Here is a 17708-nt window from a genome sequence, read left to right on the forward strand (position 1 = left end):
TTTATCTGGTGATGGTGTCAGATCCCATAAAACCCATCTCTACAACCTTCAGATGCCAATCTCAAGTCAGGATGTCACCTGTACTTCTCACTGACCTGCTATGGACTGAATGTTACCATGACCACCTCCTTGGGTTTGATCATTGCTAGAGTGGCTCACAAAATTCAGAGAAACATTGCACTTACTAGATCCCCAGTCAATTACAATAGTGTATAACTCAGGAACAGCCAGATGGAAGAGATGCATAAGACAAGGTATGGGGAAAGGTCACCGAGCTTCCAGCCTCACCCTGACACATCGCTCTCTCCAAATGTCCACATGTTCACCAACCTGGATGCTCTCCAAACCTGCTTTTAGGTCTCCTTTTAGGCTTTATAATACAGGCAGGATTGATTAAATCATTGGCCATTGATCATTGAACTCAATATCCAGCCCCTCTCCCATCTGGAGGTCAGGAAGGAGTGGCTTAAATTTCTGACATTCTCATCATGTGGTTGTCTCCTCTAGCAACCAGTCCCCATCCTTATGTGGGGCCCAAAAGTCACCTCGTTAACATAACCAAAGACACCTTTATTGCTCTCATCATTTAGGAAATTCCTACGGTTTTAGGAGCTCAGTGCCAGAAATGGGACATTTTTTATTATAAAGCACAATATCATAGGTACTAAAACTAGTGAATGAAAGTCTGATGAGGAATAGGAGATGTACATAGATTCAAAATATCTTCGCATAAATTATTTATTAATTACAAAGGAAAAATAGTAACTTTGCAATGGGGAAATTTGGCAGACACTACACCAATCAAGTGATCAAGATTTTAAATCCTGATATGTAGTATTAAGAACACAACATCACTGCTGTTGTATGTCTGTGAAAATATAGAACTTGAATAATCAAGAGAAAATATCATTCTACGAAGTAACTGGCCTATACGCCTCAAAAAATTCAAGGTCATAAAAGACAAGGAATTGAGAAATTCTCCAGATGTAAGGAAACTAATGAGCTTTGACAACTAAATATGTGAACTGAACTGGATCCTGGACCAGGAAACCAAAAAGCTATAAAGTATATGTTTGGGACAACTGAGAATATTTGAACATAGAACTTTGAATTAAATCATAGTATTGTAATAATGTTAAACATCCTGATTTTGATCATTATTCTGTAGTCATGCAAGCAAATGTCTTTATTTATCGGAAATACATTCTGATGTTCTTAGGGGTAAGAAGGCACAGTAACTGCAATCTACCCTTAAGTGATCAGAAACACAATCAAGCTTTTATCTCGCTTCTCCTTTGGAAGGAAGACCTAAGACAGCCAAATAGTTGATGAAGCAGGGAGTTGTTTTTTTTTTTTTTTTTTATCAATTATTCCAGCTGATAAATTAGGAAGGAATGATAGAATATCACCATTTGCAACACCTAACGAGAGAATAGATGTAGGCTTTATTAAAAAGAAAACCACAGACCCCAAATGATCTCACCTAGGCCAAGTCCCCAGACCAGAGCTCAATACCTAATCTAATTGCAGTTTCAATCTCCCCAGAAATGTAGTCTTCTTAACTGGTCAAGGAGGAATTTTCTGATGGGTACCAACGAGTCCACCACATAGGCCCTCTCCATCCCCTGAAGGAAGGAGAGGTATAATCTGCAACATCCCCTTCAATCCCTCCCAGTTCATGCACTCTTCCCCCTAAGGGAAAGTCACCTTGCTTGGAATAATTCTTTTCTTCTGCTAATATTCTTGCCCCACTCTCCTTATAAAAACCTTCTATATTGTACATCTGTGAATCCCTTGCTACTTGGTGGATGGAATGCTGCCTGATTCATAAATCATTTAATAATGTCAATTAGATCTTCAAATTTACTCAGTTGATTTTGTTTTTTAACAGATTTTGTGGCAGCAATGAGATCCAAAGCAAACTTCCAGTAGCATTTGGGGACAGTGAGAAACACAGACATAGTACGCACAAACCATCTGAGTCCACTGTCTTTCTTGTCATTTCCAGGGGTTGTGGGTAACTTCCTTAGTTCTGAGTTCTGCTCTATGTTGTGTTTAAGCTCCCAATCTAATTGGCTTTCCTTCACAGGGCAGGTCAGCTTGTGCTGGCAGAGAGTTATGCCCCAAGTCCAATTGAGCTGGCATATTTGTCTGAAGCCCAGTTGACCTAGCATATTTGCCCAGAGCCCAGTGGAGCTGGTGGTTCTGCCCAGAGCCCAAGTGATCTGGCAGAACGGTCTGCCTGGAGCTAAACTCTAGCCTTTCAGACCACAATTCCCATGGTGGAAAACTTGACCGAGTTCCACAGGAATTATTGCTGGTGCACATGTGTCTTCTTGTGGCCAGGACCCAGTATCATTTCTTGGTTACTACTGATACGTTAAGGTACACAATGTTTATTTGCTTTGTTTTGTGTAGATAAAGGAGCAGGAATCTCAGAAGCCAAAAAGATGCAAAACTTGGTAGGCATAGGTTGAGCATTCAAAGGCTGTTAGAGCAGTAGCCACCTCAAGAAGATTCCCATGACAGAATACATTGGTCACAGAATGAGTTAGATAGACACTAGGTCACTTGCCAAAATGCAAGGAAACTTCTGTACAACAAGGTATACTATAAAACACACATAAACCCCAACCCTGTGGCACATCCTTTTTAGGTATTAGTTTGGCCCTGAGAAAGCCACAGTCTTAGCTAATGGGATTTTTAAATTCTGAAGAGTCATGCATGCCACCTTCCTGCATACCTGCTTACTTTGTGCCTAAGAACTATAGTCCCAGAAATCTCAGCTATCTAGCAAAAATGACAAAACTGTACTGAGTTTGTTTCACATCCTGTGGAACTTGGCTTGGTAACTGTCAGGTTGGAGGCCTCAAAATAAGGCCAGACAGATATGTGAGTTGCACTTCATTTCCAGGTAGCTATGGCTGAACAGAAATAGGTTAACTCCATTTGCAGCTGGGGTCCTACCAAACTTCTCCCAGCCCTCAAGGATATTTTGGCCTAGAAATACAATGGCCATTATGAGGAACATTAGATAAGATTATTTAAGAAGTGCACTTGAAAGCAAGAGTTCCCAAATTAAATGGGAAACCTGTTTTAATTGGCATGCAGATGCCTCCAAAAGGTTTCAAACTTCCAGAGTAGTTCCACTGAAAGATTCATTAGAAAAGGCTAATGAAGAAGAGACAATATACCTAAAATAAGACTGTAAGACTGATGCAACCCCTACTGTTCCCCTCTATCCTTTGAGAAATCATCCTAGCAATCCTATATCTGAATTGCCTTTCCACTCTAAAGAGCCTATTAACCAGTTACATTTTAAAATAAGACCATTCATGGGTGCCTGTGTGGCTCAGGCTCTTAAGCATCTGACTCAATTTTGGCTCAGGTCATGATCTCATGTTCGCGGGTTTGAGCCCTGCGTCATCCTCTGCACTGTCAGCACAGGATTCTCTCTCTCCCTCTCTCCCTGCCCCTCCCCTGCTCATGTTCTCTCTAAAAGTAAACATTTTTTCAATAAAAATAAATAAAATAAGACCATTCAGCGCTATCACAGATCCTCATCAGGCATTGGCCAAAGGCTGAACTAGGGGTCGTAGCTAAGTGTCTGACTTCAGCTCAGGTCTTGACTTCATGGTTAGTGGGTTCAAGCCTTGCACTGGACTCTGTGCTGACAGCTCAGAGACTGGAGCCTGCTTCGGATTCTGTGTCTCCCCCTCTCTCTGTCTTTCCCCTGCTCACATGCTGTTTCTCTCTCAAAAATAAGCATTAAAAATGTTTTTAAACAAAAAGATTAAAAGAAAGAATTTCCTAAACTCAGGAAGGATCCTCAAGGGTTTTTCTAAATAGATTACCTCCTGAGTCCATTCAAAAGACAGAAGTAAAAATTCATGTTTTCCTTCTTTCCCAAATCCAGACCCATTGGTTACTGATTCTTTGTCTCCTAGAAATAACTTTCTTTCTTTCTTGTCTCATTTTATGTTCTAATGAAGAAAGCTAAAGGGATTACATTTTATCAACACTCCATCTCTGCTGTTTTTCTGGTAGGCCCCATTCACTTATGTATTTTGCATATTTTGCCTCTGAATAAGCCAAAGGAACTATGTTCCCCACTTCAAGGGGTGATGATAGAAGCAGAAAAATGCTTGCCTTTAGCCCAGAAGGCTTACCTACAGCCTGTATAGTTTTGATAATACATGCTGGTTGCTATGTTCTTAAAGGGTCTCATGACTGCCTGTACTTCTCACCAATAGTTAAAATTGAGCTGACTCATAAAGCACCAGAGAGCTCTTACAAAAGTAGCTTTATGAATAGAAATTTGAAGAAAATATTTATGATCTAATACTCCCTGCATCTCCCCTCTCTGAGCACTAAGCATATAACCAACCAGCTTCATACAGCAAAAGTGTAGCTCTTTCTGCCCGTTGGGTCCTGTTCCTGTGCTACCTAAATAAACTTACTGGGGAGGAGTTAAGATGGCAAAGAGGTAGGAAGAACCTGGACTTTCATTATACCTCAAACACAACTGTATTGAGGTCAGATCACTTGGAACACCCAGGAAATCAATCTAAGAACAGGCAGAAGGATGTCCACGGTTCGAGGGAGACAGCATTACAGGTGTGAGGTTTATTTTAACAAACAAGTCAAAGCACACCTAGTTAAAGGTCCAAACACTCTGCATTGCAAGCAAAGAGGAGCTCCGCAGAGGACTGACCAGTGGGAAAGAGTAGCCAATATGCAACAGCAGAGTGCACACAGCATACACCAGAAACACTTACTGAAGTCCCAGCCCTGGACAGTGTATGACCCTTTTCTTTTTTTTTTTAATTTTTTTTTTAACGTTTATTTATTTTTGAGATAGAGACAGAGCATGAACAGGGGAGGGTCAGAGAGAAAGAGAAGGAGACACAGAATCTGAAACAGGCTCCAGGCCCCAAGCCGTCAGCACAGAGCCCAACGCGGGGCTCGAACTCACGGACCACGAGATCATGACCTGAGCCGAAGTTGGACACTTAACCGACGGAGCCACCCAGGTGTCCCATGACCCTTTTCTAATAGAGCATTACTCTCAGGTGCAGGAAAGATAGCAAGCTTTCAAAACACACAAAAGACAAAACTTAGCCAAAATGGCAACATGGAGGAGTTATCCCCAAAAGAAAGGTCAAGAAAAAAATCATAACCAGGGACTTGCTCAAAACAGATATAAGCATATCTGAACGAGAATTTAGAACAACCGTCCTAAAGCTACTAGCTGGGCTTGAGAAAAAGCAAAGAAGACCCCAGAGAAACCCTTGTGCAAAGATGAAAGACCTAAAAACTAGTCAGGCTGAAATAAAAAATGCTATCACTCAGGTGCAAAACTGACTGGATATAGTTACGACGAGCATTGAAGAAGCAAGAGGAGAGAATAGGTGATCTAGAAGATAAAATTATGGAAAATACAAAGCTGAAAAGAAGAAGGAAAGAAAACTATTAGATCACAAAGGTAGACTTAGGGAATTCAGCAATTCCATAAAGCAAAATAACATCCATACCATAGGAGTCCCAGAAGAAGAGTGGGAAAAGGGGGCAGAAGGTTTATCTGAATAAATTATAGCTAAGAACTTCCCTAATCTGGGGAAGGAAACAAGCATTCAAGCCCAAGAGGCACAGAGAACCCTCCTCAAAAATCAACAAAAACAAGTCAGTTAAGTGTCTGGCTCTTGGTTTCGTTCAGGTTGTGTTCTCACGGTTTGTGGGTTTTGGGGATTGAGTCCTATGTCAGGGTCTGCACTGACAGTATAGAGCCTTCTTGAGATTCCCTCTCTCTCTGCCCCTCTCCTGATTGCTCTCTCTCTCTCTGAAAATAGACAAACTTAAAAAAATGAATGGGTTAACCAAGAAATTAAAGAAGAAATTAAAAATATATGGAAGCAGATGAAATGGCAACACAACAGTCCAAAATCTTTGGGATGCAGCAAAAGCAGTCCTAAGAGGAAGTTTATTGCAATCCAGTCTTATCTCAAGAAGCAAGAAAGGTCCAAATATACAACCTAACTTTGCACCTAAAGGAACTAGAAAAGGAACAGGAAATAAAACCTAAAGCCAGAAGAAGGGAAATAAATATTATAGCAGAAATAAAATGATATAGCAAAACAAAACAAAACAGTAGAACAGATCAATGAAACTAAGAGTAGTTTCTTTGAAAATTGATAAACCCCCAGGCCAACTTATCAAAAAGAGAAAGGACCCAAATGGATAAAATCATGAAGGAAAGAGGAGAGTTTACAACCAACACCACAGAAATACAAACAATTGTACAAGAATACTGTGAAAAACTATATGCCAACAAACTGGGCAATCTGGAGGAAATGGACAAATTACTAGAAACTCACAAACTACCGAAACTGAAACAGGAAGAAATAGAAAATTTGAACAGAACCATAACCAGAAAAGAAATTGAATAAAAAATCTCCCAACAAACAAGTCTCGGGCCCAGTGGCTTCCCAAGGGATTTCTACCAGACATTTAAAGGAGAGAGAAACTTTTCCAAAAAAATAAAAATGGAAGGAAAACTTCTAAACTCATTTTACAAAGCCAGCATTACCTCGATTGCAAAACCAAAGACCCCACTAAAAAGGAGAATTACATGCCAATATCCCTGAGGAACATGGATGCAAAAATTCTCAATAAAATACTGGAAAATTGAATTCAACAGTACCAATAAACAAATCATTCTCCATGATCATGTAGGATGTATTCCTGGGCTGTAGGGTGGTTCAATATTCACAAATCAGTCAACATGATACAACAGTAAAAGAACCATATGATCCTGTTAATAGATCCAAAAAAGCACTTGACAAAACACAGCATCCATTCTTGATAAAAACCCTCAACAAAGTAGGGATAGATGGAATATGCCTCAATATCATAAAGGCCAGATACAAAAGACCCACACTAATATCATCCTCAATGGGGAAAAACAGAACCTCTCCCCTACAATCAGGAACAAGACAAGGATGTCCATTCTCACCATTACTATTTAACATAGTACTGGAAGTCTTAGCCTCAGCAGTTAGACAACAAAAAGAAACAAAAGGCATTCACATTGGCAAGGAAGAAGTCAAACTTTCACTCTTTGCAGATGACATGATACTTTATGTAGAAACCCCAAAAGATTCCACCAAAAAATTCTTAGGACTACTGCATGAATTCAGCTACATCACAGGATATAAAATCGACACACAGAAATCTGTTGCATTTCTATACATCAATAGCAAAGCAGCAGAAAAAGAAATCAAGAAATCGATCCCATTTGCAATTGCACCCAAAACAAGAAGATACCTAGGAATAAACGTAACTAAAGAAGTAAAAGAGCTATACCCTGAAAACTATAGAACAGAACACTTATGAAAGAAATTGAAGAGGACACAAAGAAATGGAAAAGTATTCCATGTTCATGGATTGGAAGAACATTGCTAAAATAACTATACTACCCAAAGAAATATACACTTTTAATGCAATCTCTATTAAAATACCACCAGCATTTTTCACAGAGCTAGAAAAAACAATCCTAAATTTTATATGGAACCACAAAAGACCCCAAATAGCCAAAGCAATACTGAAAAAGAAAAACAAATTTGGAGGCATGATTCCAGATTTCAAGCTATATTACAAAGCTATAGTCATCAAGACAGTATGGTACTGGCACAAAAGCAGACATATAGATCAAAGGGACAGAACAGAAAACCAAGAAATGGACCCACAGCTATATGGTCAACTAATCTTTGACAAAGTGGAAAAGAATATCCAATGTAAACAAGTCTCCTTAACAAATGGTGTTGGGAAAACTGGATAACAACATGCAGAAGAATGAAACTGGACCACTTTCTTACACAATACTGAAAAATAAGATAAATGAAAGACCTAAATGTGAGACAGAAAGCCATCAAAATCCTAGAGGAAAACACAGGCAGCAACCTCTTTGGCCACAGCCAAAGCAACTTCTTACTAGGCACATTACCAAAGGCAGGGGAAACAAAAAACATGAACTATTAGGACTTCATCAAGATTAAAAGCTTTTGCATAGCAAAGGACACAATCAACAAAACTAAAAGGCAGCCTACAGAATGGAAGAAGATATTTGCAAAGGACATATCAGATAAAGGGTTAGGATCTAAAATCTATAAAGAATTTATCAAATTCAGCACCCCAAAAAACAAATAATCCAGTGAAGAAATGGGCAAAGAACATGAATAGGCCCTTTTCCAAAGAAGACATCCAGAGGACTAACAGATACATGAAAAGATGCTCAACATCATTCGTCAGCGAAATACAAATCAAAACCACAATGAGATACCACTTCATACCTGTCAGAATGGCTAAAATTAACAAACAAGTGTTGGTGAGGATGCAGAGAAAGGGGAACCTTCTTGCACTGATGGTGGGAATGTAAACTCTGGAGAACATTATGGACATTTCTCAAAAAACTGAAAGTATGACTACCCTAAGATCCAGCAATGGCACTATTAGGTATTTACCCAAAGGATATAAAAATACAGATTCAAAAGGGTACATGCACCCCACTGTTTACAGCGGCATTATCAACAATAGCCAACCTATGGAGAGAGCCCAAAAGTCCATCAACTGATGATTGGATAAAGAAGATGTGGTGTATACATTCATTCATATATGTTGTACATGTATATGAATGTATATATATTCATTCATATATATAATGAAATATTCAGCTATCAAAAAGAATGAAGTCTTGTCATTTGGAATGATGTGGATAGAGCTAGGTTGTATTATGGTAAGCAAAATAAGTCATTTACAGAAAGACAAATACCATGTGATTTCACTAATATGTGGAATTTAAGAAACAACACAGATGAAATATGGAAAGTGGGGCAGGGGGTTGGGAAGAGGAGAGAGAAACATACTACAAGAGACTCCTAATGATGAAGAACAAACTGAGGGTTGATGGAGGAAGGTGCTAGGAGACTGGCTAGATGGCTGATGGGTATTGCAGAGGGCACTTGTGATGAGCACTGGGTGTTATATGTTAGTGACGAATCACTGAATTCTACTCCTGAAACCAATATTGCACTGTATGTTAATTAAATAAAATTTAAATTTAAAAAAATTGAATAAACTTACTAAGTTGCATGGTAAAATGACTGAAGAATTCTTTCTTGACTATTGCACTTAGTACTCCAGAAACAGGAGAGGCAAGAAAGTTAATCACTGAGTTTTGTCCTAGGCCCCAAACACCTGATAACAGTTAAGAAGAGCCAGATCCCAAACATGTTCAAGGACATTAGCTTCAAACAAATGCTGGCATCAGTACCCTTATCTTTGGTAATTTATGGAATAGCACTTATTGTTCACCTGACAATTGCCTTTGGCTGGACCCTACCCTGGATTTCTGGGGGAACATGCACCCTAGATTCTTTTTTTTTGTTTTTCAATTTTTTTTTTTTACCGTTTTTATTTATGAGACAGAGAGAGACAGAACATGAATGGGGGAGGGGCAGAGAGAGAGAGACACACAGAATCCGAAGCAGGCTCCAGACTCTGAGCCATCAGCCCAGAGCCCGACGTGGAGCTGGAACTCACGGACCTCGAGATCATGACCTGAGCTGAAGTCGGACGCTTAACCAACTGAACCACCCAGGCACCCCCCTAGATTCTCTTCTAATATAAACCCTTAGCAATGGTAAGACTCATTCTTCTCTCCTTTCCAAGTCTCCCAGTCTGCTGTTATCTGTCACTCACACTATCCAATAAATTCTGTTTTCACTTTCTCCAGCTCACATTTGATTTCTATCCTGCATAAAGCCAAGGACCCTCTTGGCTGGTCGTGTGGGACCCTCCCCTAGGTCCTCGTGTGGCATCCACATGGCTCCTGAAACAGAATGCTACGGGCACCAGTGACAGTCACAACAAAGTTTATTGCAATGAGAGGCAAGGCCGACCAATCGGTACCGACATTCTTGATCAGAGTGCGGCCTCGAACAGCCGGGGTACAGTTTTTATAGCCGACCACATCGTCTTATCATCACCTGGGAACAGAACAAAGAAATAGTTCCCAGATGGGGGTGGAAATAGTTCAGACCTTCTGCCATTAAGCCACAACCAGTTGACCTCCTTGACCCTGCCTCCGGCTCCATTTTTTCAAAGTTCTCAACATGCCCTTGCCCCAATCCAATCAAACACTAATCCAGTTGATTTTCCTTGAACTTTCTTTCCCTTGATTGATAGGACAAGGCTGTTATCTCTTAACCTATAGTGTCAAAACAAAGCTGTTATTTCTCAAGGCTACAGGTTAGCCCTACACTACAATTTAACCCTTACACTCAGACTCAGTCGGCCTGCATCGTTAAGAATGTTGTTTGGCTTTCTGCCTGCCTGGGACAGGGAGATTGTCAGTTCTTTCGCCAGCTTTCACTAGCTAGAGTAACTCTAAATCTTGTAAGGATATAACTTTTACACACTCTTAGAGAAAGCCTCTTGGGTCCATGAGGTTGTTTAATACTGCTAAAAATATTTATTGTGTGTCCCTGCTGAAAACTGAAAAGACATTTGAAAGGATTTAATAATTCTATACTCAGAAATTTGACTAAGTTCAAAGCTGATATTCAGAGCCTGATAAAATGTTTAGGTCTTTGCCCCTGAGCTAAGTGTACACAGAGGAAAAAAAAGACATTCTCATAGGTAGATGGGTGTGTCAGCCCTTTGATATCATCTAGGCAGCAATCAAATTCTTTCAGGAATTAAAAATAACTCCTCATTTTACAAATCTAGCCTTTACAGGACCAAGGATGTGGTTCCAGTAACAACTCAAGGACTATCAATCCTTTTACTGGAACCCAAACCTCCCATATTTCTTTCAAATAGTTTGTGTAAAAAATCTGCACTCCTCCTTCTAGAAGGAGCTTGATTTTTTTTTTTTTCCATGTGCCTTTGGAATGTAAGTTTTCAGTGTTCTACCTGGTCTTGTCTAGGAACTCTTATCTAGTCCACCTCTTTAAAATGTGAATTTCAGGGAGGTAATTCTTATCAAGAAAAAACAAAAGGGGGAAAGGCCATTTGGGACTTGACTTGCCAAAGAGAAATATAAAACTTAAATATCTTCTCCACAAATATTTTTTTTTAACTTTTTAAACATTTATTTTTGAGAGACAAAGAGAGACAGAGTAAGTGGGGGAGGGGCAGAGAGAGAAGGAAACACAGAATCCGAAGCAGACTCCAGGTTGAGCAAGCTGTCAGCACAGAGCCCAACACCAGGCTTGAGCCCACAAACCGTGAGATCATGACCTGAGCCGAAGTTGGACACTTAACCAACTGAGCCACCCAGGTGCCCCACTCCACAAATATTTTTAATAAGCTTTAGCCATCCAGAGAGATACCCTTAACTTACTTCATGTATTAGAAAAACTCAAACCCAACTTTTATAACTGGTGAATTTTGTAACTATTTCATGGCAGTTATTTTAAAATTGAAGCTATAAGTTCTATCTGTTCACATGTGTCTCCATGTGTTTATTGCAGGTAAGTGGGGTTTTCTACCTCTGGATGATACTGCTTTGTAAAAGAGCTCTATTTAGTTGATTTAAAGGCAAGTGCCAAGTGCTTGTAAGAATTGTGCATTCTAAAACTCTCAAAGATAGAAACTAACCCAAATGCTTCTCAAGTTCACATGATTTGGAAAGATATTTGATATAAAAGCTAGCTTAAGGTTGATGGTTTAATTAAAAGACATGTATTTAGAATTATCAACATTAAACATAAAGCAATTGAAGTTTACTAGCCAAAGAAGTTTGTATTAACTCTTACAAGATCTTCAAGAAAAAAAATAATAGCTTAGGATAATGGCTGAATTTTTCTACTGTTTATTGAAGTTTCTGTGGGTAATCTAAACATAATTTTTAAAGACAAGTAAATTAAATAGAGGTAAGATAGAAGTTTATAAATGAACTTTTAAGCAATATTTATGTCTACTTCTAGTTTTCCCAATTTCTTTTTGATAACTGAAAAGCTTAAAGTTTTGCTTAGTTGGGTTAAATGAGGAATTAAGTTCATTAAATATCTAGATAATTTCCAAATCAGACAAATACTAAATCTAGATTTATCCACTTTTAGCTTCTCATTACATAATCTAAATGACACTTAGATGTGTTAGTGCTATATTGAAAAACTGAAAAGCGCAAATGCTTTTAGAAATTATGAAGTGTATTCATAAAGTTTCAAATTTAAAGAATGCTGATATAACAGTTCACAATTGCTTAATTCTTAAGCTTTCATTAGAAATTAAGGCTTCTAAGGGTTAAGAATTTTAACTAATATATGTAATTAAAGCTCCTAGAAATAATAAGGAAAACATCTCTATGCCAGGAAAGTAGGATGCATTTTTAGTACGAGAAGGTATGAAAAAAATGGATATGCATTTTTTATTGAGGGAGGAGAAAGTAATTTTGTTCCAAAGGGAATCTGGTTGCCTGAAAAGGAAAAAAAAAAAAAAAAAAAAAAAAAAAAAAGGACAAAATTGGAATGTAAAAAAGAAAGTTATAGAGGGGCACATGGATGGCTCTGTCGGTTAAGTGTCCGACTTCAGCTCAGGTCATGATCTCATGGTACGTGGGTTTGAACCCGGCTTTGGGCTCTGTGCTGACAGCTCAGAGACAGGAGTCTGCTTCAGATTCAGGGTCTTCCTCTCTCTCTCTCTGCTCCTTCCCCATTCATGTTCTGTCTCTTTCTCTCTCAAAAACAAACAAACATAAAAAAAAAAAGAATAAAGCTATAAAAGGTCTATGGAAAAAGAATATTTGGAAAGAAAATTTTAATGTGTGGTCAAACTAAGAATATAATTAACTTATTTAAAAACGAATTTTAGTATCTAAAGCTGGTACAAAATTAAAATTTGGTTTCTCTCTTTTAACAGGACAAAGTGTTCTTGGACTTTTGGTCTGCTTTTGATAACAAATTATAAAAAGTTTTTTACTTTCCAAGTATTTTCATAAAATGTGATCCTTTTTAGGGAAGTGCTTTCAAACCCTTTAAAAATAAATATTTTTGGTAAATTTTCCCCAAATCAAGTACTATCTGAAGTCTTTTTGACCTGCAATAGTCCCAAGGATTTGTTAAACTAATCAGGCTTATTGGGTATGGAACTGACAAGGGAAACATTGCCAAATAAGTCACACTAAGCCTTTATTGTAGCTGAAAGACTGTGGCACATGTGGATGGAATCCATTCTGCTTTTGCCAAAGGAAAAAAAAAAGGCTCCTCATTGTTAGCCTTTTGCCATCCTGATGTCCTTGTAACATGGCATCAGTCTGCTCCTGCTCAGAAATTAAGGTGGGCAAAAAAATGGCCTAAAAGCAAAGATCAGTGGGGCTATGGGAAACCCAAGACAGCTGCTTGTTTTTTTGTGTGTTTTTGTGTTTTTGACAAACCCCATTTTTTGGTTTTGGTACTCCTTCACCCACCACAGGGCATTTAAGATCATTCAAATTATGAATAGACATTATAGGGGGACTTCAATAATATTGTTAAAACAGTCTACCCAAACATGTCTGACTTATCAGGTCCATAATCCTAGAAAACCGTTTTTGTTCCCAGAGGCCTCAGACTTCCTCCCTCTGTACACCTTGAACACCTGCAGCTAGACTTCATTTAACCACCGCTTAGCGTGGATTATCAACATGTTCTTGCTATTGGATGTATGTCTTCTGTATGGGTTGAAGCCTTTGTCTCAAGTAAAGCTAATGCCCACATGGTAGAAAAGATACTGTTAGAAAATATGGGACATTCCTCCTATAATCTCCATTGACCAAGGTACCCACTTCACTGGGCAAATCCTATGAACCTTAACAAAAACCTTATAAACCTCTTAGAAGTCTATCAGTATACAACCTTCTGTTGGTCCCTTGTTTCCTCATGCTAGTACGACCAGCCACTGTAGATTAGATGTCTTTTCTAACCTCCCTGGTACATTATATTCTCTGGAAAACATTTGATCCATGTTTGTAGCTGCTTACCAACAAGCAAATGATCTCCCTAAGACTGGAAGACCAGAAAAAGAACAAAGAGGATGACGGACTTAAAAACTGCAAACCTAAAGTTATAACCTGTGAATATCACAAAGAATCGAGAAAACAATGTCATGACCCGTGAATACCACACAGAAGGTCAACTACAGAGCAGCAGCTGAGAGTAGAGCTAGTGCCTTAAATTTTTATCACACCTCTCAGTTCAGTGGAGAGTCTGATCCAAAGTGGGAGAATTGTTTAAAAATTCCAAAATGGCATTTCTTAGGCCAAGTTCCCAAACTAGGGTTCAATACATAATCTAATTGCAGTTTCAACCTCCCCCAGATACAGTCTTACCCAGTCAGTCAGAAATTTTCTGATGGGAACCAAGGAGTCTGCCATAGGGGCTCTCTCCTCCCCCAAAGGAAGATGAGATAACTTGCCTGATAAGACCTCCTGCTCTTCCCCTAAGGGAAAGTGACCTTACCCAGAACAATTTTTTTTTTTTTTTTTTTTTTTTTGGCTAATAACTTTCTTTACCTACTCTCCTTCCTATAAAAAACTTCCATTTTGTACATCTCCTCTGAACTCTCCTCTACTTGCTGATGGGATGTTGCCCGATGCCTGAATCATTTAATGAAGTCCATAAGATCTTCCAATTTACTCATTTAAAAAAATTTTTAACAGTCTTCAATCATCAATAGTTTTGCCCTCTGATAAAAATACATAGCATCATCTATGTAGAATTCTTGTCAAAAAATAAATAAACCAAACCTTTATCTGATCAAACCTCTAAAGATAGGGGACAGAGAAACAGGTTAAGTGTTCCCACAGATACACAATGACCACAATTTGGAAACTATGAGAAAGTAGAACCAATTTTGTTAACAAGTCAAAATACAAAAAGAGATATAGGAAAGGTACAGGTAGATAAGGCAGGCAACTAATTACAATTAAGCTTTCTTAGATACCGATTTTTGAACACCGACAAGATATTTGATATTAAGAAGTTATGTTACATTTTTAATCGCGACAGTAGCATTGTAGTCATATTTAAAATCAGTCTTCATGTTTTAAAAATATGTATTGAAATATTTACAGATGAAATAATGTGAGGTTTTAGACTTATCATAAAACAATGCTGAGTTGAGGAAAGGAAAATGGGTTGGGTTAAAAAATGAAACCTAATTGGGGCACCTCGGTGGCTAGGTTAAGCTTCTGACCTCAGCTCAGGTCATGACCTCACAGTTTGTGGGATGGATCCCTGCTGTCATCACAGCGCCCACTTCGGATCCTCTGTCCCTCTTTCTGTCCCTCCTCTGCTTGCATTCTTTCTAATAAACGTTTTAAAAAAAATAAAACATAATTGCGCTGACATATAAGGGTTCATCACATTCTATTTCTGTCTATGTTTGAAATGTTAACACAGTTAAAAGAAATTTTAATCCAAATTAAAAAAAAACAGTGATAAATGAAATTTTGTAAAGTTATACAACAGAACCCACTAATTATGGTTACTCAAAGAAGTAACATCACTGATATATTTCCCTCTCCTTTTGTTGAGCTGTGTATTATTACTACAACGAGCACAAGTTATTTATGTACTAAAAATTACTTGTGGACATTTTAAAAGGAACATATGTCTAAAAAAGCAGAAGTGAAAATCTAAAATTAACAATTTTGAGCTAAACTTTGTACAGTGGTTTTATAAATTTGAGGTATATATTTCCTGTAAGGCATCACTGATGACTTAGTAGTTCCAATGGTTGGAGTTAGTGTCAAAAAAAAAAAAATCATTCAAGACACTGGTAAAGTATGCAAAATAGGTATTAAGAAATTACAAGGAAATAACCAACACCTAAATAGTCATCCTTATTCCCAAATTAGGTTGCATCCATCACACAAACAACTACACAAGCACCACACATAAACCATTTCCCTTTCTCTCACAATAAAAAGCACAGATGACTTAAGGAGCACTACCAAATATTTCAGCAGATAATTTTCAACTTACCTCTGCATTTTGTGTCACATGCATGAAAAATACTTGTGAGTAACTCTTCACAAGTCCTCTTAGTGCTGTAGGTTACATCTTTCTTGACATTATCGTTTCCTAGTTTCCATCCTATTAGGAGAAAGTTTGCAAATCCAGGTGTTTTCTGTGCTATTTTGTTTTAATTTTAACAGAAGAGACAAATTTAAATAGCAGTCTACAATACTGGTTGACTTGCATAGACAAAGCAAAAATTGATCTTGAACGTTTCATTATCAATTAAAAGAAAAAACGAGTAAGTTGTGTTCAAATAGAAAAGAGAAAGAAGGATTTGAGTTTTTGCCTGTAATATTAAAGGCATTCTGTGAAAAAGTAGTGTAACACAAATAGAAATATTTTATTCTTAATGTTTATCTTGAGAGAGAGCAAGAGCAAGCAGGGAAAGGGCAGAGAGAAAGAGCAAGAGAGAAAGAATCCCAGGCTCTGATAGTGCAGAGCCCGATGTGGGGCTTGAACTCATGAAACATGAGATCACAACTGGAGCTGAAACCAAGAGTTGGGCGCTTAACCGACTAAACCACCCAGGTGCCCCATAAGTAGAAATATTTAATATTTTTTTTAATGTTTATTTATTTTTGAGAGAGAGCATGAGTGGGGGGAGGGGCAGAGAGAGAGAGACAGACAGACAGACAGACAGACAGACAGACAGAATATGAAGCAGGCTCCAGGCTCTGAGCTGCCAGCACAGAGCCTGATGCGGGGCCCGAACCGACAGACTCCAAGATCATGACCTGAGCCAAAATTGGTCGCTTAACCAACTGAGCCAGCCAGGCACCCCTAAGTAGAAATATTTTAAAGACAGATAGAGGGAGAGCAAAAATTAGCTATACAGAAAACATGTCATCTTATATTATTTTGCTTTCTCACACCTAACATATACGGGATTCTGCAAGCAACTGCTAAGTAGAGTTCCTGAAATTTGCATTAAAATTGGCCTGCAAAATTTACATTCTCTTTTGGCTCACCTTACTGGTTCTACATGCTCTTATATGTTTTAGTCCTACACACACACACACACACACACACACACACACACACACACACTTAAAATGGTAGTTTTTAGCAAGGCATCTGGGAACTTTATGAATTTTAACTCCCCTATATCTATGTATTTCCATTGTAACGTTCTAATTTTTCCAGAGAAAGTTTGTTTTCAGGTCAGTAGAGAAATACCAATGATTATGATTATAAATACAATCTGAAATTTCTATCAGGTTTTAATTAAAAGCATAGAAAATACTTACATTTCACATGCAAGATTTTCTTTTAAGAGAGGGGGAAAAAAAAGGGTAAGTCTTGCTAGAAGGTGGGAGAGTAGGATCCTGAGCTCACTTCCTCCCACAGACACAGCAAGGTGACAATTACAGTTGACCCTTGAACAACATGGGTCCACTTATATGTGGATTTTTAAAAATAGATATAGCACCAAAAAATATAGTACAATACTGTAAATGTATCTTCTCCTTATGATATCTTTAGTAACATTTTTCTCTAGCTTATTTTATTAGAAGAATATAGTATATGATACATATAACATACAAAATATACATTAATCAACCTTTTATGTTATTGGTAATGACCTGAGATACTGGCAGAGATCTTCCACAGCTAAAAGCATAAAAAGAAGGCCATCTTGAGAAGAGC

The 17708-nt window shown here is 38.1% G+C and overlaps 1 protein-coding gene across 1 annotated transcript in view; it reads right to left on the bottom strand.

Moving 5' to 3' along the window:
* The window catches only part of IRAG2 (inositol 1,4,5-triphosphate receptor associated 2), a 129340-nt gene that overhangs the window by 106550 nt on the left and 5082 nt on the right, over positions 1-17708 (bottom strand). The window contains exon 2 of the mRNA XM_053895276.1: positions 16026-16136. Within this exon, the coding sequence (XP_053751251.1) occupies positions 16026-16136 (111 nt within the window). The remainder of the gene's footprint in view (positions 1-16025; positions 16137-17708) is intronic.

The sequence above is a fragment of the Panthera pardus genome, unplaced genomic scaffold (genome assembly GCF_024362965.1).
Source record: "Panthera pardus isolate Hobbes unplaced genomic scaffold, ASM2436296v1 HiC_scaffold_6, whole genome shotgun sequence".
In the NCBI taxonomy this organism is placed as follows: domain Eukaryota; kingdom Metazoa; phylum Chordata; class Mammalia; order Carnivora; family Felidae; genus Panthera; species Panthera pardus.